The sequence below is a fragment of the Carcharhinus amblyrhynchos genome, chromosome 4, assembly GCF_965287045.1.
Source record: "Carcharhinus amblyrhynchos chromosome 4, sCarAmb.v2.hapA, whole genome shotgun sequence".
In the NCBI taxonomy this organism is placed as follows: domain Eukaryota; kingdom Metazoa; phylum Chordata; class Chondrichthyes; order Carcharhiniformes; family Carcharhinidae; genus Carcharhinus; species Carcharhinus amblyrhynchos.
In genome coordinates, this window is record NC_137327.1 from 81,286,045 (window position 1) to 81,312,479 (window position 26,435).

Consider the following 26,435-nt stretch of genomic DNA (forward strand, 5'->3'; position numbering starts at 1 on the left):
TTCGGGTAAGCGTTCTCCAAGGCGGCCTTCACGACACACGACAGCGCAGAGTTGCTGAGCAGAGACTGATAGCCAAGTTCCGCACAGGAGGACAGTCTCAACTGGGATCTTGGGTTCATGTCGCACTATCTGTAACCCCCGTGACTTGTCTGGGTTTGCAAAACCTCACTCACTGTACTGTCTGGAAACAGTACACATCTCTTTAACCTATGCCTAATGCTCTTTCCACTCACATTGTCTGCATCTTTAAGACTTGAATAGCAGGTTAGTTGTAAAGACTTGCATTCTAATCAGTTATCTGTTAACTGCGTGTGCTGTTATATGCTCTGTCTGAGGCCAGAACGCTCCATTCACCTGACGAAGGGGTAAACCCTGAATGCTTGTGAGTTTACTATCAAATAAATTGGTTTGACTTTAACTTGGTGTTGTGAGACTTCTTACTGTGTTTACCCCAGTCCAAGGCTGGCATCTCCACATCATGACTTTTATCTCCACACAGGCTTCCTCCCATTTTACTCATCTAAAGCAATCTCATACCCTACTCCTTTCTGCCTTATGCTTATCTAGCTTCCCCTTAAATGCATCTATGCTGTATGCTTCAATTAATCCTTATGATATAGTGTGTTCCACGTTCTTATGAGTTCAGATAAATAAGTTGCTCCTGAATTTCCTACTGGATTTATTGGGGACATGACCTGTAGTGTTAGATTCTCCCACTTTTTCCATCCACCCTATCAAGTTATTTTACTGTCCTCTATGGAGTCGTCATTCAATCTTTTCTAGAGGAAGAGCTTCCTGATTAATATATCTTTTTAGTTCCTAGTGTCGTCAAATTAAATCTTTTCCTCAATGACTTTACATTAAGTCCCTGCTTAACTTTCGCTCGATCTTGTTTTGTTTTAATATTGTTTATGAAGTAGTGACGTTAGTGACAATATATCCATTTAGCATTGCAAGTTTCAACTTAACCTTGTTTGCCAAAAATGTCCTCTTCTGTGGCCCACATGAAAAAAAAATACACATTTTCTCCAGTGCTTCGCCCCTCGGCTGAAGCCCCTCTTACTCTTATTTCCCACACCCCGTTCTTAATAACACTGTAGATTCTTTAGTAGCTATTCCACCAGCCACCTACCCCCTACCCATGTTACCACCCTCACTGCTAAAGCCCTTCTTCCTCTAAGTCCTGACGATGCCCCCATCCTTGATTCTGAATTAAGAACATAAGAATGTAACATAAAAGTTAAGAGCAGGAGTAGGCTACTTGGCCCTTTGAAGCTGCTTCGCCATTCCATAAGATCGTGGTTGATTTTTTTGTGCACTCGACTCCACTTAGCCACTCGCTCACCATAATCCTTAATTCCTTTACTATTCAAAAACCTATCTGTGCCTTAAAACATTGAACGAGGTAGCCTCAATTGCTTCACTTGGCAGGGTGAAGATGTTCTTCATCAACTCAGTCCTAAATCTGCTCCCCCTTTTGTCTTTCTTTCCCTGCCCCCATTTGCGCCCTCAAAGTCCCCAGTGTCTGTTACCACCACTGGGAGCTTCTTCAGCTACTCCTTGTCTTACTCCCAGCTTTGAACAACCTGCACTGACCAACTTTTGCTACTGGGTGAAGCTAAATAGATTTGAAACAGGATGAATGTAATTTTTTTTACACGTATTTACATTTACAATGCATTGTATTTCTATGTTTAAGCAGGTATTTCATTTATGAATGTGGCACACTTTGGCTTATTTTGTTTTTCTGTTTGTTTTCTGCTGAGAAAAGTCCTAAACTAGCAAGTATTTATTTTATATTTAGCGATTTGCTTGTTACAACTAGGAATGTATACCACTACAAATGATACAGTACTTCAACTTGTATGTTGTTTTTTTTCTGGGTGAGAAGTGTCTGAAAGAACCTATCTCCAGTTTTACTATTGATTCCCATGGGAACTGATAATTCACAGTAATTTCAATTAAGGATTTTTAGGAATGCACCCACAACTTTGAAAGTATTTGAGAGGACCTACTGCATATCATTTTTAACATGGAGGCTGGAGCTGTGCACAGTACCCTTAAGTGCAATCTAAGGCTTGATACAAGTTTAATATAATTTACTTTTTAGTTCTTTCCCTCTAGAAATTAACCTCAGGGATTTGATTTTTTTTTATGGACTTGTTAATGTGTCACAACCTTATGGTGATCTGTGTTTCTCTCAGACATCCCTTTGTTCCTGTCCTTTACTTAGCGTCTTTATTATAGAAGCAGTGTGTGGCCTCCTCATTCTTCTTATAATGCATCTTAACACAATCATTTCTATTGAAATTCATTGCCACTTAAGCACTTTAGGGTTGCAAGCTTATTAATGTCGTCCTGTATTTTATGACATTCCTCCTCTATTACTTGTTGCTGCAGATTTTGAAATTGTACTTCCAATTCTGAAGTTCAAATCATTAATGTAAATTATGAATAGCCCCAACACCAATCCCAGTGGAACACCACCTCCCCCCTCTGTCAGTTTGAGTAGCTACCTTTAATCCAACAGTTTTATAGCCAGCTTGACATCCATTTTACTGCTTCTCACCATACTGTTCATACTCTGACAGTCATGAGTCCATCTTATCAAATGCCTTTTGTGTTATCCTTGCTAATGCTCTGTTACTTTTTCAAATAATGTAAGATAAGGAAGAGATGGGAGCAATCAATGTATGGATCCTTTGCATTCTGGCATGTAGATGGTGGTTTCAGTCAAAACATGGAGATGCTGGTGTTGGATTGGGGTAAACACAGTAAGAAGTCTCACAGCACCAGGTTGAAGTCCAACAGGTTTATTTGGTCATAAACACCACTAGCTTTCGGAGTGTTGCTCCTGGACTCATCTGACAAAGTAGTGGCGTTTGTTACCAAATAAACATTGTTGGACTGTGACCTGGTGTTGTGAGACTTCTTACTGGGTTTCGGTCAAACCCAAGAGTATTTTGCTCCACAGAGAAGAAGCTGGATTACAGTTTTGAGTGGTGAAGTAGGGAGTGTAATAAATTTGTAAATTGATTTTATTGATTAGCAAGTCGGACAGTCCTGATCTTTCTCTTGTCAAAGTTTCAACTCAAAAACAATAGTTGAAATCATGTGGTTATTTAAATTCTGAAATGTATCTATTCTGAATATGAATTAATTTCCATTTCAGAGATATTCTCTCCTGCGTGGTCACCATTCTGTCCTGCAAAGGTGGTCTTGATTTAATGTTCTGACATCAGTCTGGTTTAGTGGTGACATACTTGAGCCAAAGAGTCAAAGCTCTGTTTCAGATAACTGAACACAGTCAAAGTTCACATGACTCTGCAGAAGTGAGTGCTGAACTGCTGCAGCTATTGTCACTCAGATATCAAACTGAAGTACAGTCAGCCCCTCAGGTGAAAATAATTGGCACTATTTCAAAGTATGGAAGTGATTGTTCCTACTGCCTTTCCTGGTAATTAATATGCCAACCAACATCAGTTTTTAAAAAAAATCTGTTCATTCAGCTCCATACTCAAACATGGTTCCTGTGTCTTACATTAACTGCAATGATTATAGTTTAGAAAATATTAATGGCTGTGATGTGCTGTATGTAGTCATTGAAAGCATTCCAATAATGCACTTCTTGAAACTCATTTTGAAATCAGCTTTTTGTGGAATAAGTGAAACAGTACTAACACCGATACAAAATTGGTCAAAAGTGAGTAATGGTTGGTGGATGTCTCAGGCTGGAGGAAGGTTTGTAGTGGAGTTCTTGAGGGGCTGGTGTTGGGACCTTTTTTTTCCTGATAATGATCTAGACCTCGGTGTATAGAGAACAATTTCAAACGTTGTGAACTGTGAGCATGGTATCGAACTTTAAAAGGATTTAGATAAGTTCATGGAATCGGCAGATAGGTGGCAAAGGGACCTGAATGTATATATGCATAAATCGTTCAAGGTGGTGAGGCGGTTAATAGAATAATAGTGGGGCAGTTAAATAGAATAATAATACGACATAAGAGTGACTAGCTTATGTTGAACTTGTATAAGACACCAGCTAGACTTCAGCTGGAGTGTTGTATTTTGTTCTGGGCACTGCATTTTATGAAGAACGTGAAGGCATTGGAAAGAGCGCAGAAGGGGTCGCGAGAATGGTTCTGTTAAGGAGATATATTAGAGAAATTGGGACTTTTGGAGAAAAGAATAGGTAGAAATATTAAAAATGAAGATGTGAAAAGCACCAAATGTGCAGAACGCATTAGGTGAAATGTCCTGCACTAACAATTCTGTAAAATGTTCACCTGAAAGATGTTTTAACACAACCTTTTTGTTCTTTCAGGTGTTCAGCCCCCAATTTATTTCACTTTGCTTGTTTTTATGGTTGCTTTCAGTTAGCAGCACACTTTAGGCGCCCACCCCCCCGCCTCCAAATCGGTATTCCTCTTGGCTTTGAAAGACCATCTTTTCTGTTCTTCAATCCCTGATCTGCCTTTGGTTACCTATTCAAAAACTTCTGCTCTGAAGGTCTTCCAGAATTGAAACGTTGGCTCTCTCTCCACTGATGCTTTCAGATCAGCTGAGATTTCTAGCATTTTTTTCGGCTTCCAGCATCCACAGTATTTTGCCTTTTATCTTTGTGCCACCCATCCCTTGCTCTAAACCTTCTGCATTTCTAACTTTCCCACTTTGATGAAAGGTCACAGACCTGAAATATTAACTCGGTTTCTCTGTCCACAGATCGTGGTATTTTGATTTTATTAATGGCGGTTGGTTAAAGCATCAATTTTTTGGTGTTACAATTGGAAAACGAATAGTCAGGCCTTTTTTTTTATATATCCAATTCAATCCAATCAAAGTCCAATTCCAAGTCTCCACAAGTTAAGACATTCCCAATCCAAGCTGACAAGACACGGCTCTCACCTCCTGTCTTGATCTTGACCTACATGATCTAAGCTGTTTGGAGCAGGCATTGCACCTTCTCTATGGCTTGATCTAAAGGTCTAGATGCCGTTCTATGAGGATGTGACTAGTGCGGTGGACAGAGGGGAACCAGTGGATGTGGTGTTTCTCGATTTTCAGAAGGCGTTTGATAAGGTGCCGCACAAAAGGTTGCTACAGGAGGTTAGGGGGCATGGAGTTGGGGGTAAGGTGTTAGAGTGGATAGAGGATTGGCTGTCTTATAGGAGGCAGCGAGTAGGTATCAATGGGTGCTATTCGGATTGGCGGTTGGTGACCAGTGGAGTGCCCCAGGGATCGGTGCTGGGGCCTCAGCTTTTTACCATTTATATAGATGATCTGGAGGAGGGAGCTGAGTGTAGGGTGTCGAAATTTGCTGACGACACTAAGTGGAAAAGCAAATTATGCGGAGAGTGTAGAAAGTCTGCGGAGGGATTTAGATAGGCTAAGCGAGTGGGTGAGGACCTGGCAGATGGAATATAATGTTAGCAAGTGTGAGGTTATCCACTTTGGCAGGAATAATAGTAGGAGGGACTATTTAAAGGGTAAAAAGCTGTAGCATGCTACGGTGCAGAAGGACCTGGGGGTCCTTGTGCATGAGTCGCAAAAACCCAGCCTACAGGTGCAGCAGGTCATCAGGAAGACAAATGGGATGCTGGCCTTCATAGCGAGGGGGATTGAATACAAAAGCAGGGAGGTCTTGCTGCAATTGTACAGGGCACTGGTGAGGCTGCAGCTGGAGTACTGTGTGCAGTTTTGGTCACTGTACTTGCGCAAGGATATTTTGGCTTTGGAGGGAGTGCAGAGGAGGTTCACTAGGCTGATGCCGGAGTTGACGGGGTTGAACTATGAAGAGAGGCTGAATAGACTGGGCTTGTACTCGTTGGAGTTTAGAAGGATGAGGGGGGATCTTATAGAGACGTATAAGATGATGAAGGGGATGGATAGGATAGAGGTAAAGAGATTCTTCCTGCTCAGAAAGGACAGCAGGACTAGGGGGCACAGCCTCAAGATAAGGGGGGAGGGGTACAGTTTAGAACGGAGTTGAGGAGGAACTTCTTCACTCCAAGGGTGGTGAATCTCTGGAATTCTCTGCCTGTTGAAGTGGTGGAGGCTACCTCGCTAAATATGTTTAAGACACAGGTAGATAGGTTTTTGGTAGGCAAGGGAATTAAGGGTTATGGGGAGAAAGTGGAACTAAGCCACTTATTGAATGGCAGGGCAGGCTTGAGCGGCTCGATGGCCTACTCCTCCTATTTCTTATGTTTTAAAAAATTGCTTCAAGTGAAGTCACAATGTAACCATACGCCTTCAACCACGTACAGTATGTTGATACTATACTTGATCTTAGCCAAAAGGCCAAGTAGCAGTGCCCACTGCGTTCTGTAGTTTAAAATGGCCGTCTGGTCCTAACGGTTAAATATTTGAACTGTAAATATTTGAATGTACTCCGCCCACAGTATGATTGACATCGTCACTGGGCAATGAGTGCCCGGGTCCCGCTAGATTCACATTCACATTGGCTACTTCTCTCCTGAATGATCCAATCACGATTCTTGGTTGGGGGGGGGTTTGATGGTTCGAGGCGGGGCGGGGTCTGGCTGGCTGCTGTATGTTACCTCAGATCACCTCCAGGTTGTCCTCCTCCTGAGGCGGCCATGAACCCGGTGGCGGCCACTGAGATCTACACTGCTGCGTGCCGCTGCGCCATGCTGCTGTCGGCGAGGAGCGGCGCCGAGGTGGAGCAGGTGCAGGCGGATCTATGTCGGTTGTTGCCCTATCTGCGCCTGTCGCTTTCCTGCGCAGTGTGTGGTAAGCGGAGCCGGCTTTGATCAATACAATCTACTGGGGAAGCAGAAAAATCAGCAGGTGGCTTAACTTAATAACTCGGAGCTACCCAATATAAATCAAAGAGAGATTCAGTGATGTCGCTGGATAATCACTGTGCTTGCATTCTTGTGCTTCTCAATTGCAAGCCCGTTGCAGGCGGGTGTAGCATCTGCTCCTCCTGTCGCTATTATGGGATTGGTTTTCAGATGTAGCATGCCATACTTCAATCCCATCCACCCCACCATAAATCATCTCCCTTGTTCTCACTGGTACACGAGGGACAGATGCTTGGAAATGGGAAGAGAGCGCGATTGATGACTGATTGGAGGAAGCAGGACTGGTATTTTCAGCCTGTTGACTGCATTGATATCCTTCCAGCGCACAGTCTGTTTTGGCACACTGCTTTACTGGGAGAATGCTGTATTACTGAAATACTTTTCTGATTAGATGTTACAGTGAGAAGTCTCAAACCAGGTTAAAGTCCAACAGGTTTATTTAGAATCACGAACTTTCAGAGTGCTGCTCCTTAATCAGGTGACACTCACCTGATGGAAGGAACAGCAGTCTGAAAGCTTGTGATTCCAAATAAATCTGTTGGACTTCAACCTGGTGTTGTGTGACTTCTTACTGTGCCCATTCCAGGCCAACGTCAACATCTCCACATCATGAGTAGATGTTAAACCAAGACCCCTTTTGAATGTTGGCAAAATATGTCTTTGCATCGTTCAGTGAAAGTTAAAGTAGTTTTCCTAAAAAAGTTTTAAGTTTATTTATTAGTGTCACAAGTAGGTTTACATTAACACAGCAATGAAGTTGTTGTGAAAACCCCGTAGTTGCAACATTCCGGCGCCTGTTCAGGTACACTGAGGGAGAATTTCGCATGGCTGATGCACCTAAACCACCTTGGCTTTCGGACTGTGGGAGGAAACCGGAGCACCTGGAGGAAACCCACACAGACACGGAGAATGTGCAGACTCTGCACAAACAGTGACAGAAGCCAGGAATCAAACCCGGAGCCTTGGTACTTTGAGGCAGCAATGCTAACCACTGTGCCGCCCCATATTAAACCTATAAACAATGCCAACAAATAATGGCTAACCAGCTCATTTGCTGCTTGGATGTTAAAATCCTTGTTGCCTCGCACCTTCTGTGAAAAGAACAGCTTCGCTGTTGCCTCAAATGCAATTTTTGTTTTTTAATTTGTTCCAAGACTAAACTTTCAAAACATCACAGCAAATTATCCCAGCACAGCAGGTTGTTTATTAGTTCTGTGCTGATTCAGAGTTGACCTTGAACAAACTGATCTGATGCTGGAACATCTCTTTCTTGTTGGATGTCAGATGACTGACAAAAATTGTTTCAGTTCTATACAGCAAGTTTAAGGAATGTGGGAAAAGGATTTAGATTTTACACATGAGCAAGCCTATTTTTTTTCACTCAGTACCTAGGTTGCCTTTGCTCTATATTTAGTAAAGGAGCACATCACTGAAAAATTCTGTTCTCCATCTTCATAAACTCTTCTGAACTGAACCACATGTGCATGTTCCGTGCTGAATTTCATTATGATGATTTTGAAAAACATTGCACCTGTTTAATTCATTTTTGGGACATGGGCATCGTTGACTGGCCAGCATTTATAGTCCATCCCTAGTTGGCCTTGAGAAGGCAGTGGTGAGCTGCAATCTTGAAATGTTGTGGTCCACGTACTTTGGTATGACCTGCAATGTTTTCGGGAGGGAATTCCAGGATTTTGACCCAGGGACTGCAAAACGGCAATATATTTCCATGTCGGGATGGTGAGTGGCTTGGAAGGGAAGTGGTGTTCCTACCTATCTGTTGCCAGTTTTCTCAGGATGCAAGGTAAAATGCAGACATGTAATGCATCATAAATTCATGGAAATCAAATCTAGGCCTTTGTTATCCTTGAAATTTACATATGAATAACAGCTTGTATTTATAAAGTGCCTTTAATATAAAATGCCGAAGGTACTTCTGGGAATGTTTTCAAGCAGAGTTGGCACTGTCTGCCCTCTGAGGTGGACATGCCAATATACATCACTATGCAGGTGGTGTTGAATCAACTGTTGGTCAGTCTCCTTCCTTTCATTGTTGACTGTGTCATACACCCCATAAGCATAAGACATTTGACGGGAGGAGTATATGATGCTGAATACATACATATGCAGCATAGATGGTCAAGCTGCATTCTACAAGAATGTAACCTATGTTTTTAAATCTCCAACCAGCTCTTGTGAACAGTCACCATTGGCACATCACCTAACTTTTTGGACTTTGAGTGGACCTTAGTGCATTCAGAATTTCCAATGACAGGTGCCATCACAAAGTTACACAAAGCTCATGATAGCAACAAAGCCTAAGTAATTTCTGTCTGTTTTCATTTATCTTTGAGGCTATGATATCCAAGGCAGCAGGTTTTTGTCTCATTTAAATTCAATTAATAAAATCTGGATTTGTAAGTTTTGTATGAAAGAAGTCTGGATCACTAATACCTCTTAGGGAAGGAAATTTGCCATCTTTACCTTGTTTGGCCCACATGTTACTGCAGCTTCACGGAAATATCATTGACTTTTCTACCCTCTGAAATGTTGGAGTTGGAGATAGGTCTATGTGGAAAGGCAATGGAAAGAGAGAGGGAATGTAAGAAGAAAAACTTGTGTAACAAACCCAAATGAAGAGGTGTTGTGGGCTGGAGGGGGATGTTGGTGGTGCATAAATCAACAGGGATTTATAAATTGCCAAATTAAAGAGGATTTCTTATGGTTTGAGAAAGATGGGGGAACAGTTGGTTTTCTGCTCTACAGATTGTAAACCATTCAATTTAAGGGCAATCAGGGATGGGAAGCAAATGCTGGCCTTGCTAGCAACACCCACATCTAATGAAAGAATAAATACAAAAATGTTTTTTTTTCAGTGAACCTGGTCTCATGGTGAAACTATGTCAATATTCAGGCTATCAATCACAGCTTTGCCTATAATGGTTGTTCTTTCTGTGTTGCACAGCACTACTCTTCTAAGGTATTTTATTGGTTCTAAAACATGCTGAAGCAGAATAAAGTCCCAAAGGCTATCTTTACATCCCTGCTGAAAGATCCAGTCAGACTGTTCGTGGGGGCTGGGGGAGGTTTGTATTTTTAGCTCAGTTGGCTGGTTGGTGATTCAGAGTGATGCCAACATTGCAGGTTCAATTCCTGACCTAGTGAGGTTATTCATGAAAGTCCGGTGATCCTTGGGTTAAATTGCCATCAGTCAGCACTTTCTCTCAAAGAGGAGAGCAACCTCTGACCATCTGGGACTGTGACAACTTAAGGCCTTTTAGCATAAATTCCTTTTTACATTAATTGTTCATATTTAAAAGCCAGGTATCCCATACACTTAACTGCTTTAACGACTTTCTCTGCCATCTTAAAGGATTTATGAATATGCACCCCAGACCCCTCAATCCTTTCACACCCTGCAAAATAGTTACACTGCCTCTCCATGTTGATTCTTTAAGTCACAAGTTTATTGATTTGTTTTACGTAAATCAGTATACCACTGGAAAAACACACACCCAATACTTGAATGTACTGGCTGAACATATTTAATCCATCATTCAGAATTATTCTTAACACAGTGACCTCCACCTTGCAGTTATACACAGATGGGCCAAAAAATGCTCTACCTAGGCACATCTCAAACTTGTAAGTACAAATATTGCGTCTTGAAATTAATGTTAGTATACACATAATTGAAGTATTCATATGAAATTGTATTTTAAAAAGTGCTACTTGTTGAAATTAATTACTCTCTCAGTGAATGCTAAGATCTGGCATCTATGTTCCTTGAAGTTGTGTGCCTGAGTAGCTACTTACAATTTGTTAAGTGCTGCGAATTTTGTTATTAACGCCATTCATGTGGCATGTGGAGAGGACTTTGTTAGCCTAGTTGATGCTTTGTGAAGCCGTGACATGCATTTTTGAGTTTGCATTGTGCCTGATCCTGCTGGCTGCAGGCCTCGTGGCAACAGCTGATTGGCTGACACCTGGCCTGACAATAGTGTACATAGAACATAGAACATTACAGCGCAGAACAGGCCCTTCGGCCCACAATGTTGCGCCGACCAGTTAAAAAACAATGACCCACTAACCTAAACCAATCCCTTTTCGTCCATAAACCTATCCACAGATCTCTTAAACGCCCCCAAACTAGGCGCATTTACAACCGCAGCAGGCAGGGCATTCCAATCCCTCACCACCCTCTGGGTAAAGAACCTACCCCTGACATCCGTCCTATAACTACCCCCCCTTAATTTAAAGCCATGCCCCCTCGTGCTAGCTTTCTCCATCCGAGGAAAAAGGCTATCACTGTCCACCCTATCTAAACCTCTAATCATCTTATATGTTTCAATAAGATCCCCTCTTAGCCGCCTTCTCTCCAGCGAAAACCACCCCAAATCCCTCAGTCTCTCCTCATAGGACCTCCCCTCCATACCAGGCAACATCCTGGTAAACCTCCTCTGCACCCTCTCCAAAGCCTCCACATCCTTCCTGTAATGTGGGGACCAGAACTGCACACAGTACTCCCAAGTGCGGCCGCACCAGAGTTGTGTACAGTTGCAACATGATGCTGCGACGCCTAAATTCAATCCCCCTACCAATGAACGCCAAGACACCGTATGCCTTCTTAACAACCCTATCTACTTGATGCCCAACTTTCAGGGATCTATGTACACATACACCTAGATCCCTCTGTTCATCCACACTATTCAAAGTCCTCCTGTTAGCCCTATACTCAACACATCTGTTATTCCTACCAAAGTGAATTACCTCACACTTCTCCGCATTAAACTCCATCCGCCACCTCTCGGCCCAGCGCTGCAACCTGTCCAAGTCTTCCTGCAAACTATGACACCCTTCCTCACAATCTACCACACCTCCGACTTTGTGTAGGAAGAGAACAAGCTGTGGAAGAGGGAGATAGTAGAGGAAAGGAGCTGCCGTTTGAGTAGCTTGTATGACTTGGTGTGAACTGGCAAGTAGTGCCTACAGGATTGTGAACATCGTGGGCACAAATATCTGTCTCTGAGATTCAATTTTGGGTTTGACTGGCACTATCCTTGCAGAGGTGTGGCTGCTCACATTGGCTGGTAAGGATCTAATGCGGTCTGGGAGCATGAGCATTTACAGAATCAGCTTGGGAACAAAGTGGTCAAGCTGGAAACGGGAATCAATGGACAGGAGATTAGTTATTCAGAATTAGTAAAAGGATTTTTGGGCCAGTTAGATTCAAAGCAGGCCAAGAAATTTCAAATGTAAAAATTACAGGTTTGGAACATAACCCACCCTTATGACATGTTTTCTTATAGGAATGTGATATTCATTTAGCATGCCAGAGGGAAGTCTCCAAGCGGAGGTAAAAGGGCCCATTATGTGGGAGAAGGTATCCTGCCCAAAGAAGTGAACATGAAGTTGATTGAAGAATTCAATGTCATACCAAGCCTGAAATTCATTTAAGAGTAAGGAAATAAAATGGACTGCTGTGTGAAACATTTTTCAGCATCAAAGAGGGCAAGATCAGAAGTCAGTGAATATACACAAACCAGTGATAAGAAGAAGGGAAGAGGTCAGATGAAAAGGGAAGAAAGTTATGGAAGGTGTTGGTACCAATAAATTATTGAAGGTTGCATTCCTTTATACCTGAAAGGAGGAGAAAACGTTGCTTGCGTTTAAGACAAATGAAATGGAATTGAGAAGAAAAATAGCTTTGAGAGAGGGTGCATCTGTGCCATTGCAGAGAGCTTGAGTGTGTATATACGATAGTGCATAGCATTGCAAGATGCACTGGAACAGCAGTCTGAGGAATGATGATATGCCTTGGGAGGTACCTGTAATCCTGGATGGATTCAAAACATGAGAATGGATTTTCAGTTGGAATCCATATAAGTCAGGGCCAGAGACAGCCACTGAAGAAGAAAATGCAGCTGTGAGAGTGATTTTTGGTTAAAAACTTCAACACCAAGAGAGAAGTGGTAAACAATGAAGATGAACACGGTAAAAAAGGCAAACAAATGTTATGGAAGAGAGGAATAGGATTTATTCAAACAAGGCAGCCTTGGAAGAGAAGTGGCCATGAATTAAAAACTAATATAGAAGCAATATATTGCTGATGCTGGAAATCTGAAGTAAAAACAAAATGCTGGAAAAACTCAGCAGGTCTGGCAGTATCTGTGGAGAGAGAAACCGATCTTGTCCTGTGTTCTGTATCATAGTTGTCATTTAATTTCCTCTGCCCTACCTGATTTTTATTTTGCTGCACCTGGCTCCCTTTTTCAACAGTGTAGAATCCCATTGTGCTGCTACCTCTCTTCAGTTCTTTAGAAGCGTCGTATTAGACTCAATAATTCCAGCATCCACAGTAGTTTGTTAAATAAATCCAGTTGAGGCATGAATGGCTACACAGGAGCCTAATATAACATTCATTTCCTCCAACACTGGTGCACCAGAGCTGCAGTATCAATTACAAGAGGCATCTCCCTGAGTTTTCTTCAAAATCATCTCCAACCAATGACCTTTACCACCTCGAAGGACATGGGCTGCAGGTTCAAGGTAATACCACACTTTCAAGTTCTTCAAGTCATGCATTTTTCTGACTTGGAAATATATCATTATTCCTTGTCCATCACAGAATCAAAACCCTGAAATTTCCAGCAGTTTGGGTGTATCTGCAGCACATGGACTGCAACTGCTGAAGAAGGCAGCTCATATTATCATCTTAATGGTAATGTGGGCCTTGCCAACAATCCCCACAGTCCCATAGACAAAAGAAGAGACAACACCTGTTATAAATCGACCAGGAATTTGAACAAAAAGAAAAGTAATGAGGTGCCAAATTCGTGAGTTCAAGTCAAACATGATGTAGATTCATTGATGTGTTCCTTCTTCAAGGTGCAAGATGGAAGAGCCCTAAAAGCCTGCAATTCCCTCTGATCGTGTCACTACCAGCAGGGTGCAAGTACTTTACATACACGACAACCTGCATGAAGAATCAATAAAGTTACCATTGTGCTTTTGCCTTATAATTCTTCCTTTCAGGTTGCCCTTTATATCTTTCATAATTTGCATGGACTTTTCATAATCAGGATGCATTTCTTCACCTGAATCACAATCTATTTTACACCTCTCCATTATTTCATTCAGGTTCTTATTCTTAAGAATGTGCCTAAAGATCTGCTTGTATACACTTTCAAAAGGATGTGGTAGCCAAATAACCATAAACACATTTGATAGCAAGCTATTTTGTGATGTGGTGCATTGCAATTGAATCATATCCTCTGGTCCATATGAGTACTTAAATTGCTAGATCATGGGTGAGAGCAAATACACTGACGTTTTTCCCTCTGTAGCGGAGGTTACTAAGACAGTTCATTGTGCCAGAAATGTAGTTACAGCCCCTGTAGATGTTCTGACATTCCATAATCTTTCCTAAACTGCATTGGCAGAATCTATCATTCAACAATGATATCATTATTCAGGAGTGCACCTAAAAAAATCAAATTTTGTTCAATTCATGCCTGAAATTTGAATAGTAACCAAGCTATTTGAACATCTAGTTTCTCACTTTTAAGAGCACAAACTGCATACATTTACTAAGTCACCACCATTTTTGATTGTGGTTCTGTATTTACCATTTTCATAGCTAAAAATCAGCCATCAGCCAGAAATTGCTCCTGAACTTTATTTGGCTTGTTACAGCAAGAAAAAGAAAAAGCCATTTGGTTGTTGAGAATTTTATATTAACAGCAGCTATTATTTATATAGCACCTGTAATGTAGTAAAACACCTCAAGACACTTAACAGGAACAGTTATCAAACAAAACTTGGCACTGTGCCACACAAGGGATATGTAAGTATATAATTGACAAATGAAGTTCAACATAGATAGGTGAGGTATTACATTTTGGTAATTAAAAAAGGTCACATCTTAAACATGGAAAATAAGGATCTAAGTGAGTTACAGTGAAAAGGAATCTGGAAGTACAAATTTGAAACTACTAAAAATTGTGCCCTTTTAAGGCAATAACAAAAGTAAACCAATCACAGATGTTCATTCTGAGAGTGATAGAATTTAAAAGTAGAGAAGTTATGCTAACCTTGTGCATTTTTAAAGTAAAGTTTATTTATTAGTCCCAAGTAGGCTTACATTCACGCTGCGATGAAGTTACTGCCATTGTCCCCTAGTCGCCACACACTGATGCCTATTCGGGTACACTGAGGGAGAATTTAGCATAGCGAATCCGCCTAACCTTCACATCTTTGGACTGCGGGAGAAAACAGGAGCACCCAAAGGAAACACAGGCAGACACGGAGAATGCAAACTCCACACAGTGACCGAAGCTGGGAATCCAACCTTAGTGTCTGGTGCTGTGAGGCAGCAGTGCTAACCATTGTGCCACTGTGCTGCCCATGGACAGGAGAGAGGTTAATTTAAACAGCACTAATCCATAAACCATCAAGTGTTTTGCTTCCCCGTTTATAACAGTGGCCTCTTTCACAACTCCCCTTGCATGCCTGTCGTGTGATCTAATTTTCTATTAATATTCCTACAGCAAACTTGTGATAGGGTGAAGTCAGAGAGTTAGTTTAGAAGCACATATTCAAACCATGGGAGGAGGGTATCAACGTTACCTCCTTTGCATTCATATAGAAAGGGAAAGAGAAAGAAAAAAAATTGTTTCATGTGGGTATTCCATCATGGAGGTTGGCAGGCTGAAAACTGATGCAGTATAATTCTCTTTCACACAATGAGAGGCATGCAGAGATGAATCAGTCTTATATGGAATGGCGTAAAGTTCCAGCAGAAGTGGTGTAGATGGGACCAGGTAGTCAGTCTGGGCAGAGCTCCTTTTCTGTGATGCTGCTGTATCGGGGTTAATGGCAGAGGGTGGGATTTTCCAGTCACGCATGCCCCAAGATCAGAAATTCTCGCTCGAGGTCAATGGACATTTACATGGTCCGCTGAATTTTCTGTCCAGGCTTCCATGCTTCCCGCGGTGGTCAAAACAGGAAAATTCAACCCTCAGCTTGCAGTATAGCAAGGCTATATATAGCTTGAGGTCCATGTTACTGACTCCCACCTCTCTCTTGTCTTTGACAAGTGATGTATACCCTCATCTGGAACCCTAAGATGTTAAATGTTTCAACCGTTAAGACTTGAGAAGAAGGTGCTAGTCCCGTCATACTTGTATCAAGGCTTGATTATATAACACCTGGACTAGTGTACTGCTCTGGCCACCATGCCCTGTGAGATGAAGATGATCATGTTCATCATGTGGAGTAGGATTTCAATGGAAATGTGGTGATTGCAAAGGCTGATCTACACTTAGATGGCTCTGCTGCAAATAGGACAGGATAGCACAGACAATTGTGTTTATACCATATTATGAAAGGTTTTAGCGTCATAGACACAGACCAGAAGTTTTAAGTCATTCCTGCTGGCGGGATTATTGGGTCCCGCTGACGGTGAATCTCCACTGTGGGTTTTCTGGCGGTAGGGGGCGTATACAAAGGGAAAACTTGTTAACACTGGTGGGACAGAAGATCCAGCTGATGGTGGGCTGCCTCCACGCTGTGAAACAGACCGTGAAAAATTCCACCATAGAGTGTGTGGGCATCGTCTGGGTGGGACAGAAAAATTTGGAGAGCAGCCAAGTCAAAAACTCATATAAATCACTAAAAGTAACTTTTGTCTTCTCCAAATTTTCCTGTCTTGCTCATGGCGATGCCCGCCACTGAAGGGACTGGAAAATCCTTGCCAATGTTGCCACTTTTAGGGAACAACAGAATTGGGGACAATCAATATGAAATAGTTACTAATATGTCCGCTTGGGAAATCAGAAGAAATGTCTACCTGGAGAGTGCTGAAATGAGAACTCAGTAGCACTCATGGTATACATGTATTTAATGGGAAAGGGAATAGAAAGTTTTGCAGATTGAGTTAGATGACAAAGGATGGAAGGAAGTCTGATTGGAATCTAAATGCTTGCGCACACTGGACTTATAGCTTGTTTTTGTGCAGGACATCCTGTGCTGTGCTTTGTAAACAAGAATAAGTGGCCAAAACTTGAGTTAAGGTAAGAGAAGAGGTTTAGATAGATGATGCTAAATCTTAAGGCCATGCAATGGAAGGCAATGCCACCTATGATGGATCACAGAAAATGTGGAATACACAAGATTGATTTGATTTATTATTGTTACATGTATTATCATTCAGTGAAAAGTATTGTTTTTTACATGCTATACAGACAGAGCATACTATTAATAGAGAGGGAAATGACAGAGTGCAGAATGTAGTGTTACAGTCATGACTAGGGTGTAGAGAAAGATCAACTTAAGGCAACTTGAGAAGAAGGTGCTAGTCCCGTCATACTTGTATCAAGGCTTGGTTATATTCAAAAAGCTTGATTTATTCAAAGTCTCACGGTAGCAAGGAAGAAGCTGTTCTTGAGTCAGTTGGTATGTGATCTCAGGCTTGTGTATCTTCTTCCTGATGGAAGAAGGTGGAAGGTGGGATGCGTGGGGTCCTTAATTATGCTGGCTGCTTTGCCGAGACAGCGGGAAGTGTAGATTGAGTCAATGGATGGGAGGCTGGTTTGCATGATGGATTGAGCTACATTCATGACCATTTGTAGTTTCTTGCAGTCTTGGGCAGAGCAGGAACTGTACCAAGCTGTGATACAGCCAGTAAGAATGCTTTCTATGGTGCATCTGTAAAAGTTGGTGAGAGCGGTAGCCTTAGCCTTCTGAGAAAGTAGAGGCATTGGTGGGCTTTCTCAGCTATAGTGTCAACTTGGGGGGAACGAGGACAGATTGTTGGTGATCTGGACACCTAAAAACTTGAAGCTCTTGACCCTTTCCACTTTGCCCACATTGATGTCCTCCATTACACTTTCTGAAGTCGATGACAATTTCCTTCGTTTTATTGACATTGAGGGAGAGATTATTGTCTCCGCACCAGTTCACCAGAACCTCTGTCTCATTCCTGTACTCTGTCTTGTCATTGTTTGCGATCTGACCCATTATGGTAGTGTCGTCAGAAAACTTGGAAATCGAATTGGAGGGGAATTTGACCACACAGCCATAGGTGTATAAGGAGTATAGTAGGGGGCTGAGAACAGAATAACAAAGCACAGAGTTCTCTTCAGGTTTGTGGGTTGGCAGAGGTTACAGAGATAGCCACTTGGGGATTTGAAAACAAGACTGAGAATTTTAAAATCGAATTGTTCATTATAGACCAATAAACGTATGAGTGATTGGTGAGTGGAGTTGCTGCAAATTAGGATATGGGCAATATGAGTATTTGATTAATTCAAGCTTATGGAGGCTGCAATGTAGGAGAGTCTATCAGAAGAGCATTGGAATAATTCTGGCACAAATGAGGGTTTCAGCCACAGAGGAAATTCACCAGTATGCAATAATTATGTATTTTAAATCTAAAACAGAACTTTAAACACATTAATAAGCTGGTTGAACATCATGTACACCATGTTACTGCATTAATTCCTTGTCAATTAGAAATTACAAAGGAAACTGGAGCTCATTTCACTTAGGCTATGTCCGTGTCAAGGACCTCTTGGGAGTAGAAGTTTCTCTATCATTCTACAGGAAAGCAAAATAATATAACAAATGTGCTTTCAAGAACCATTTTCATATTAGACTGAGAGTTCAAATTTATGAGCACTTTCTCCCTGCTGTGCTGGAAATTGGGTTCAGCATTTTGATTGTAGAACTTTACAGATTTTTAATGCGTTGACATTTTTCATTGTTATGTTAAGAAATGAGAAAGAATGTCTGTTTCTGTGCAATTCAGTTTTGTGTGTCAGGACATAGAGTCATAGAGATTTACAGCCTGGAAACAAGCCCTTCGGCCCAACTTGTCCATGCTGCCCTTTTTTTAAAACCACTAGCTAATCCCAATTGCCCACATTTGGCCTATATCCCTCTATACCCATCGCATCCATGTAACTATCTAAATGCTTTTTGAAAGATAAAATTGTACCCGCCTCTACTACTACCTCTGGCAGCTTGTTCCAGACACTCACCACCCTACGTGTGAAAAACATTGCCCCTCTGGACTCTTTTGTGTATCTCCTCTCACCTATGCCCTCTAGTTTTAGGCTGGCCAACCTTTAGGAAAAGATATTGATTATTTACCTTGTCTATGCCCCTCATTATTTTATATTTTATAAAATAAGATCACCTCTCAGCCTCCTACGCTCCAGAGAAAAAAGACCCAATCTATTCAGCCTCTCCTTATAACTCAATCCATCAAGTCCTGGTAGCATCCTAGTAAATCTTTTCTGCACTCTTTCTAGTTTAATAATATCCTTTCTATAATAGGGTGATCAGAATTGCGCACAGTATTCCAAGTGTGGCCTTACCAATGAATTGTACAACTTCAACAAGATGTCCCAACTCCTGTATTCAGTGTTCTGACTGATGAAACCAAGCATGCCGAATGCCTTCTTCACCACTCTGTCCACCTGTGACTCCATTTTCAAGGAGCTATGAACATGTACCCCTAGATCTCTTTTTTCTACAACTCTCCCCAACACCCTACGATTAACTGAGTAAATCCTGCCCTCATTCAATCTACCAAAATGCATCACCTCACATTTGTCTGAATTAAACTCCATCTGCCATTCGCCAGCCCACTGGCCCAATTGATCAAGATCCCGTTGCAATTGGAGATAACTTTCTTCACTGTCCTCTATGCCACCAATCTTGGTGTCATCTGCAAACTTACTATTGATCTCAGGCATCATTGATCTCTGCTGATTTCAAAGAAAATGGAAAAATATTCCTTCTCATGGTATTATACAAATTTGTTTTTGTTTGGCATTGGCATGAGAGAAAAAGTTAGGATAATATGGGCTAGAAAATTGAGTGTTGGAGAGTGAAAGGAATAAGTCATGAGCTTAATTGAAATGATTACTGCTTTATATTTATCAGAATTAGTTTGCACTTTAGCCAAGCTGTTCAAATACAGCTGTAGCATTGCTATTGACTCAACAGGGTAGAAACTTCCCCAGGTATGCTCTGTAACAAAAAACATAAACCTGGGGAATTACCATTTTGTGTCAATCTCTGCATAGTTATCTGCAGGTTACACGCAATTGCTAATGTTCAGTTCTGATTCTGCCAGAACTGCCTGATCCACATGGGGATGCAAGAGACTGTGGTTGATAAGTCGTGTTCATAAGTTTGAATAAAGATACTATGGACAGATGGGAATAAATTAGGCCATTTAATTAAAATGCAAATATCTTGTGTAGTTTACTTGTATGTTTTGCCTCTTTTGTTGGAGGCAAAATTTCATTGTTTATTTGTAAAATATGCCTTTTGCACAAATTGGTTAGTCCGTATAAAATCTTTGGAACAAATCATCGAACAAAGTTTATATTGAGGGATCCTGTGACTGGTCCAGTTCACACTACTGTTCAGTGCAACCGATGTAACTGTTTTTCTGTCTTCCGTCAAGGGTTTTTAAGGTTATAACCTCTGTAAATTTACACTAGTTCTCTGCTCGTTCTCTGACTGGTTAACAAGTCTCTGGCTCTTTATAGCCTAAGCCACAGTCCAGTGAAGTGTTTATTTTACACCTTCTGTAATAAAGATAAACTTGCACTGATGTAATCACATCCCCAGGACATCTCAGCGTGCTTTACAAGAAATGGATTTCTTCCAAAGTGTAATCACTTATATGAGCAAACTTGCTAATTTGCACACAAGGCCTGTTGTAAGATACATGATTAGTTCATTTGTTTTGCTGGTGTTGACTGAGAAATGTTGACCATGATACTGGGAAAACACCTTGTTCTTTAATTAATATCATGGGATCTTTTACAGCATTTTAAGTGACAAAATAGCTCCTCATTTCATTTAAAAGACCAATTTGCAGAGGGTGAGGGACCGTCATAAAACCGGTATCCAAAATGCAGAGGATTTTCTTCTTAGCCTTTGGATCCATTGCATTTCACCCCAAACATTTAACCGGTAAAGAAAGGGGAACAAGAGTTCTCCCACTTGAATGGCCTGTAAACCAAGGAAAATATTTACAGTGAAAGCACACAATAATCAAAGTAAAGCAACAATTGACCACAAGCGAATGGAAATTTGTTTACATATCCATTATTCTTTGGAGTGAGATTGTTGTATTTAATCTTGTGCAATGCTTGTGAATTTTACATTATCCCTATGTTGTGTCAATATTAAAATTGTTTATTTACTTCCATTGCACACTTTTATTTTGAAGCTCATCTCCCCTTCCTGTAGATAAGAAGCTTGTTGGAAATTTACATGACTTATAACTGAAGTCGCCCTTGTTAGTCTCTCAATACTTTTCAATACATCCAAATCCTGCTTCACAATGCAGCTGAGAAAGGCCTTTTGTCTACTCTGAATTTAGCCATCTGATAGATCCAAATTTCAATATTCAGTTTTTTAAATGATTAAAGGTTTTTACTTTCATTATTCATATGTGGAATGTTATTCTGCACTTTGTTGGTCCTATGTGCAAAGCGATATTTCCTGATAGTGAACCTTATACTAGTTTCAGCCTATGACTCTGAGTTTTACATTCTAATTTTAATTTAAAATAATATTCCTGGATAGCCTGTAACATTCCTTTAGTAAAAGTTTTTACAAATATATAAAACGGAAAAGAGTGGCTTAAGTAAATGTTAGACCCTTGGAAGATGAGAAGGGGGATTTAATAATGGAAAACGATGAAATGGCCGAGGCCTTAAACAAGTTTTGTGTGTCAGTCTTAACAGTGGAGGACACAAATAGCGTACCGATAATTGATGGTCATGGGACTGTAGGGGGTGAGGACCTTAAAACGATCACTATTACTAAAGAGGTAGTGCTGGGTAGTCTAGTGGGACTAAAGGTAGACAAGTCCCCAGGTCCGGATGGAATGCATCCCAGGGTACTCAAAAGAAACAGCAGAAGTAATAGCAGATGCATTAATTGTAATTTATCAAAATTGACTGGACTTTGGGGAGATGCCAGCTGATTGGAAAACATGTAACGCCACTGTTTAAAAAGGGAGCTAGACAAAAGGCGGGTAACTACAGGCCAGCTAGCTTAACATCAATAGTTGGGAAAATGCTGGAATCTATCATTAAGGAAGAAATAGCAGGACACCTGGAAAAGAATGGTTCAATCAAGCAGGTGCAGCAAAGATTCATGAAAGGAAAGTCATGTTTAACAAATTTACTGGATTTTTATGAAGATGTAATGAATGCGGTTGACAGAGGGGAACCGGTGGATGTGGTGTATTTAGATTTCCAGAAGGCATTCGATAAGGTGCCTCACAGAAGGTTGCTGCATAAGACAAAGGTACATGGCGTTGGGGGTAAAGTGTTAACGTGGTTTGAGGATTGGCTATCTAACAGAAAGCAGAGAGTTAGAATAAATGGGTGTTTTTCCGGTTAGCAGTTGGTGACTAGTGGCATGCTGCAGGGATCGGTGCTGGGGCCTCAACTGTTTACCATATACATAGACGATTTGAAGGAGGGGACCAAGAGTAGGTTAACAAAGTTTGTGGATGATTCAAAGATGAGTGGGAAAGCAAATTGCGTGGAGGACACAGAAAGTCTGCAGAAAGATTTGGATAGGCTAAGTGAGCGGGCAAGGATCTGGCAGATGGAGTATAATGTTGGCAAGTGTGAGGTTATCCACTTTGGAAGGAATAATAGTAAAATGGACTATTATTTAAACGGTGAAAAATTACAACATGCTACAATGCAGAGGGACCCAGTTTGCAGGTGCAGCAGGTGATCAAGAAGGCAAATGGAATGTTGGCCTTTATCGTGAGAGGGATGGAGTATAAAAGCAGGGAGGTCTTGTTGCAACTGTACAAGGTACTGGTGAGGCCGCACGTCGAGTACTGTGTGCAATTTTGGTCCCCTTATTTAAGAAAGGATATATTAGCTTTGGAGGGAGTGCAGAGAAGGTTCACCAGGTTGATTCCAGAGATGAGGGGGTTAGCTTACGAGGAGAGATTGAGTAGATAGGGCCTGTAGTCATTAGAGTTTAGAAGACTGAGGGGAGATCTTATAGAGACATATAAGATATTGAAGGGGCTAGACAGGGTAGAAGCAGAGAGATTATTTCCGCTTAGAATGGAAACAAGAACTAGAGAGCACATTCTCAAAATAAGGGAGAGTCAATATAGAACAGAGTTGAGGAGGAACTTCTTCTCCCAGAGGGTAGTGAATCCTTGGAATTGTATGCCCATTGAAGCAGTGGAGGCTACCTCGTTAAATGTGTTTAAGTCGCAGGTAGATAGATTTTTGACCAATAAGGGAATTAAGGGTTATGGGGAGCACGTGGGTAAGGGGAACTGAACCACTATCAGATCAGCAATGATCTTATTGAATGGCGGGGCAGGCTCGAGGGGCTAGATGACCTACTCCTGCTCCTATTTCTTATGTTCTTATGTTACGTAACTGCAAGATCACTTCTCAGGTACAGCCTTTCTGCACTGAAAAATCAGTCATATTCAGACTTTCCTCATAACTTGGCAGTGAGCTTCATCCTGTTGTCCTTTCTGTGGCTCTCCAAGTTTACTCATAATTGCTTAATTCCTTACGTTGTGATGGGATAACTGAATTACCTTATTAATAACTGCCTTGTTGTAACCAGCTTTTTGTTCAATTGAGAGACACTACCTGTGCTCCATGTTTTGTATTTTATTGTTCTTATTTTGTCAGTCACGTTGAAACTGCCTCAAAAAATGTACTATTTTTTTCTTTGATTTAGGTTATCTTTTGAAAAGTCCAGTTGGTCCAAAAACATCAGTCTGCCAACATTTTGTATGTAAAAGTTGTACAGGGCAGAAAATGCAAATGAAGCCTTCCTGCAGTTGGTGCAAAGACCATGGAACATTTGTGAAAAACAAGCAACTTCATATTCTTCTAACTTGTTACAAGAAACTTTGTGACTACATAGCTAACTGTGCCATATTGGAGAATATTTCAGAAAAATACACCTCACCAGTTAATCTAAGTGATTTGTTAGAAGAGGGCATGATGTTGGTGAACGGTGAAATGGAGTCCAGTGTGTTGTGCTGCACAGATAAAGCTATGAAAATATTAAGTAACTTGACTCCAGTGCAAATTGTACAAGTACAGGCGATGCAAAAATCTATTGTCTCCAATCAGCCAACTGATCTTACTGATGCCAATATGAAAGACAGGAAGAAAGCAGTTGGTGTCTTTCCTAGAAAGATTTACAAACAAAGTTTGTCACAGACAAATCATGACGGATGTAATGTTAAAAGTAATGAGGATAAAAGTACTGAGCAGATACCTACATACATTCCGCCATCTGACAAAAGCTCATTAAACTTGAAGAAGCCAACTGATAATAGGCACAGTAGTGTCACTGAAAGGTTGAAAAATATGGTTAAAAGTTACAATGCAAAGTACAGAACTGTGAAGAGGTTAGGCAATCAAGAATGTACCAATTCACTGAAATCTGTGTGCAAAAAGCCAAGAGGGAAATCTGGGTGTAAATGTGGCCGTGCCGCATGCGCCCCCAGTGTTCTCACTTGCAGGGGGCAGAGGTGCCCTTGTTATGCCAATCGTAGATCTTGTCGAGACTGTATCTGCTGTGGATGTAACAATTCCTACATGGAAAATGGTACAAAGAAATTAGAGTCTTTTGCTGTTCCAGAAATAGCTCATAAGCAGAGCAAATTAATGAAGAGTGTTGGTCGTTCAACTCCAATAGGTCATGCAAAACAAATGTAAGTTTTTAGTATGGCTATGATACTAAAAGTTGCAAAACAGTTGTGCAGGTTTTGGCAGGTTTCAGTTTAGCTTCAAAAAGAACAGCCAAAGTTTTGAATATACTTTGTGAACAGGCAGTTTTATATGGCAATTTCTATTTTAAGTGATTTATTATTGAAATAATTTCTACTACCCTTTTCTAGGGTTTGGTATACATTCCTTACTCTTTTTCCTATTCGAGAACAGGCTTGTAGATAGTTTCAATTAATAGAAGAAAGCAGAAGTATTGCCCTGACAAATATAAGTTGATTGTTTTTGCTCATCATCTCAGATATGAAGCTTCCTTCAGTATGGAGAAAAGTAAACTAAGGAAAAACAAGGAATATTTGGAAATCAAATAAAAAGTGACAGATGGGAGTAATGGAACAAAAAAAGTACCTTTTACAACAAAGGCTAAATTTTATTATAATTGCCAAAATATTGGCAATTTGAGATACCATCATCCTGTTATTTTCGAAGTATAGAACATAGAAACACTACAGCACAAACAAGCCCTTCGGCCCACAAGTTGCACCGATCACCTCGCGACCTACTAGACTTACCTATAACCCTCAATCCTATTAAGTCCCATGTACTCATCCAGAAGTCTCTTAAAAGACCCTATTGAATTTGCCTCCACCACCACCGACAGCAGCCAATTCCACTCACCCGCCACTCTCCGAGTGAAAAACTTACCCTGACATCTCCTCTGCATCTACTCCCCAGCACCTTAAACCTGTGTCCTCTCGTAGCAACCATATCAGCCCTGGAAAAAACTTCTGAGAATCCACCCGATTTATACCTCTCAGTATCTTATCCACCTCTATCAGGTCACCTCTCATCCTTCGTCTCTCCGAGGAGAAAAGATCGAGCTCCCTCAACCTATCCTCATATGGCATGCCACCCAATCCAGGTAACATCCTTGTAAATCTCCTCTGCACCCTTTCAATAACTTCCTCATCTCTCCTGTAATGAGGTGAACAGAACTGAGCACAGTACTCAAGTGGGGTCTGACTAGAGTCTTATAAAGCTGCAGCATTATCTCCCGACTCCTAAACTCAATCCCTTTACTGATGAAGGCCAGTACACCATACGCCTTCTTAACCACATCCTCTACCTGCAATGACGATTTAAGAGTCCTATGGACCCGGACCCCAAGGTCCTTCTGATCTTCTACACTGCTAAGAGTCTTACCCTTAATATTATACTCCTTCATCCCATTTGACCTGCCAAAGTTGGACACTACACATTTATCTGGGTTGAATTCCATCTGCCAGTTCTCCACCCACTCTTGCATCCTATCTATGTCATGCTGCAACTTCTGACATCCCTCCAAATTATCCACAACACCACCAACCTTCGTGTTGTCGGCAAACTTACCAACCCATCTCTCCACTTCCTCATCTAGGTCATTTATGAAAATTACAAACAGCAAGGGTCCCAGAACAGATCCCTGGGGCACTCCACTGGTGACCGACCTCCATGCAGGAAAAAAACCCATCCACAACCACTCTCTGCCTTCTGCAGCAAGCCAGTTCTGGATCCACAAGGCAACAGCCCCTTGGATCCCATGCCCTCTCACTTTCTCCAGAAGTCTTGCATGGGGGACCTTGTCGAATGCATGGACCTACTTGTCAGTTTCCTTGAGTTATCCAATCTGGCGAAATCCTTTTGCAGGATAGAATTTGTCCTGGTACCAATGTTTCTACTTCAAGAATTAAAAAATTATACAAGAAGTTCAGAATTGTTCTGTTTCTCTAAAGTATTTGCTCTAACCTTCCTGAAACTATATACTATGATGTATTGTTGTTTGTTTATATATGAGTGCTCC

General features: G+C 41.2%; 1 protein-coding gene across 1 annotated transcript; it reads left to right on the plus strand.

Moving 5' to 3' along the window:
• Window positions 1-6,565: 6,565 nt before the first annotated feature.
• LOC145342146 (E3 ubiquitin-protein ligase MSL2-like) lies at window positions 6,566-26,323 on the plus strand. Its single transcript, XM_080187421.1, has 2 exons — window positions 6,566-6,753; window positions 23,595-26,323. The coding sequence occupies exons 1-2, from the start codon at window positions 6,600-6,602 to the stop codon at window positions 24,584-24,586; spliced, it is 1,146 nt and encodes a 381-aa protein (XP_080043547.1). The 5' UTR covers window positions 6,566-6,599; the 3' UTR covers window positions 24,587-26,323.
• Window positions 26,324-26,435: the final 112 nt, after the last annotated feature.

Coding starts and splice junctions, on each gene's coding strand:
- LOC145342146 (XM_080187421.1), top strand. CDS start 6,600: ATGAACCCGGTGGCGGCCACTGAGATCTACACTGCTGCGTGCCGCTGC. Junction 6,754..23,594: donor GCTTTCCTGCGCAGTGTGTG/GTAAGCGGAGCC, acceptor TCTTTGATTTAG/GTTATCTTTTGAAAAGTCCA.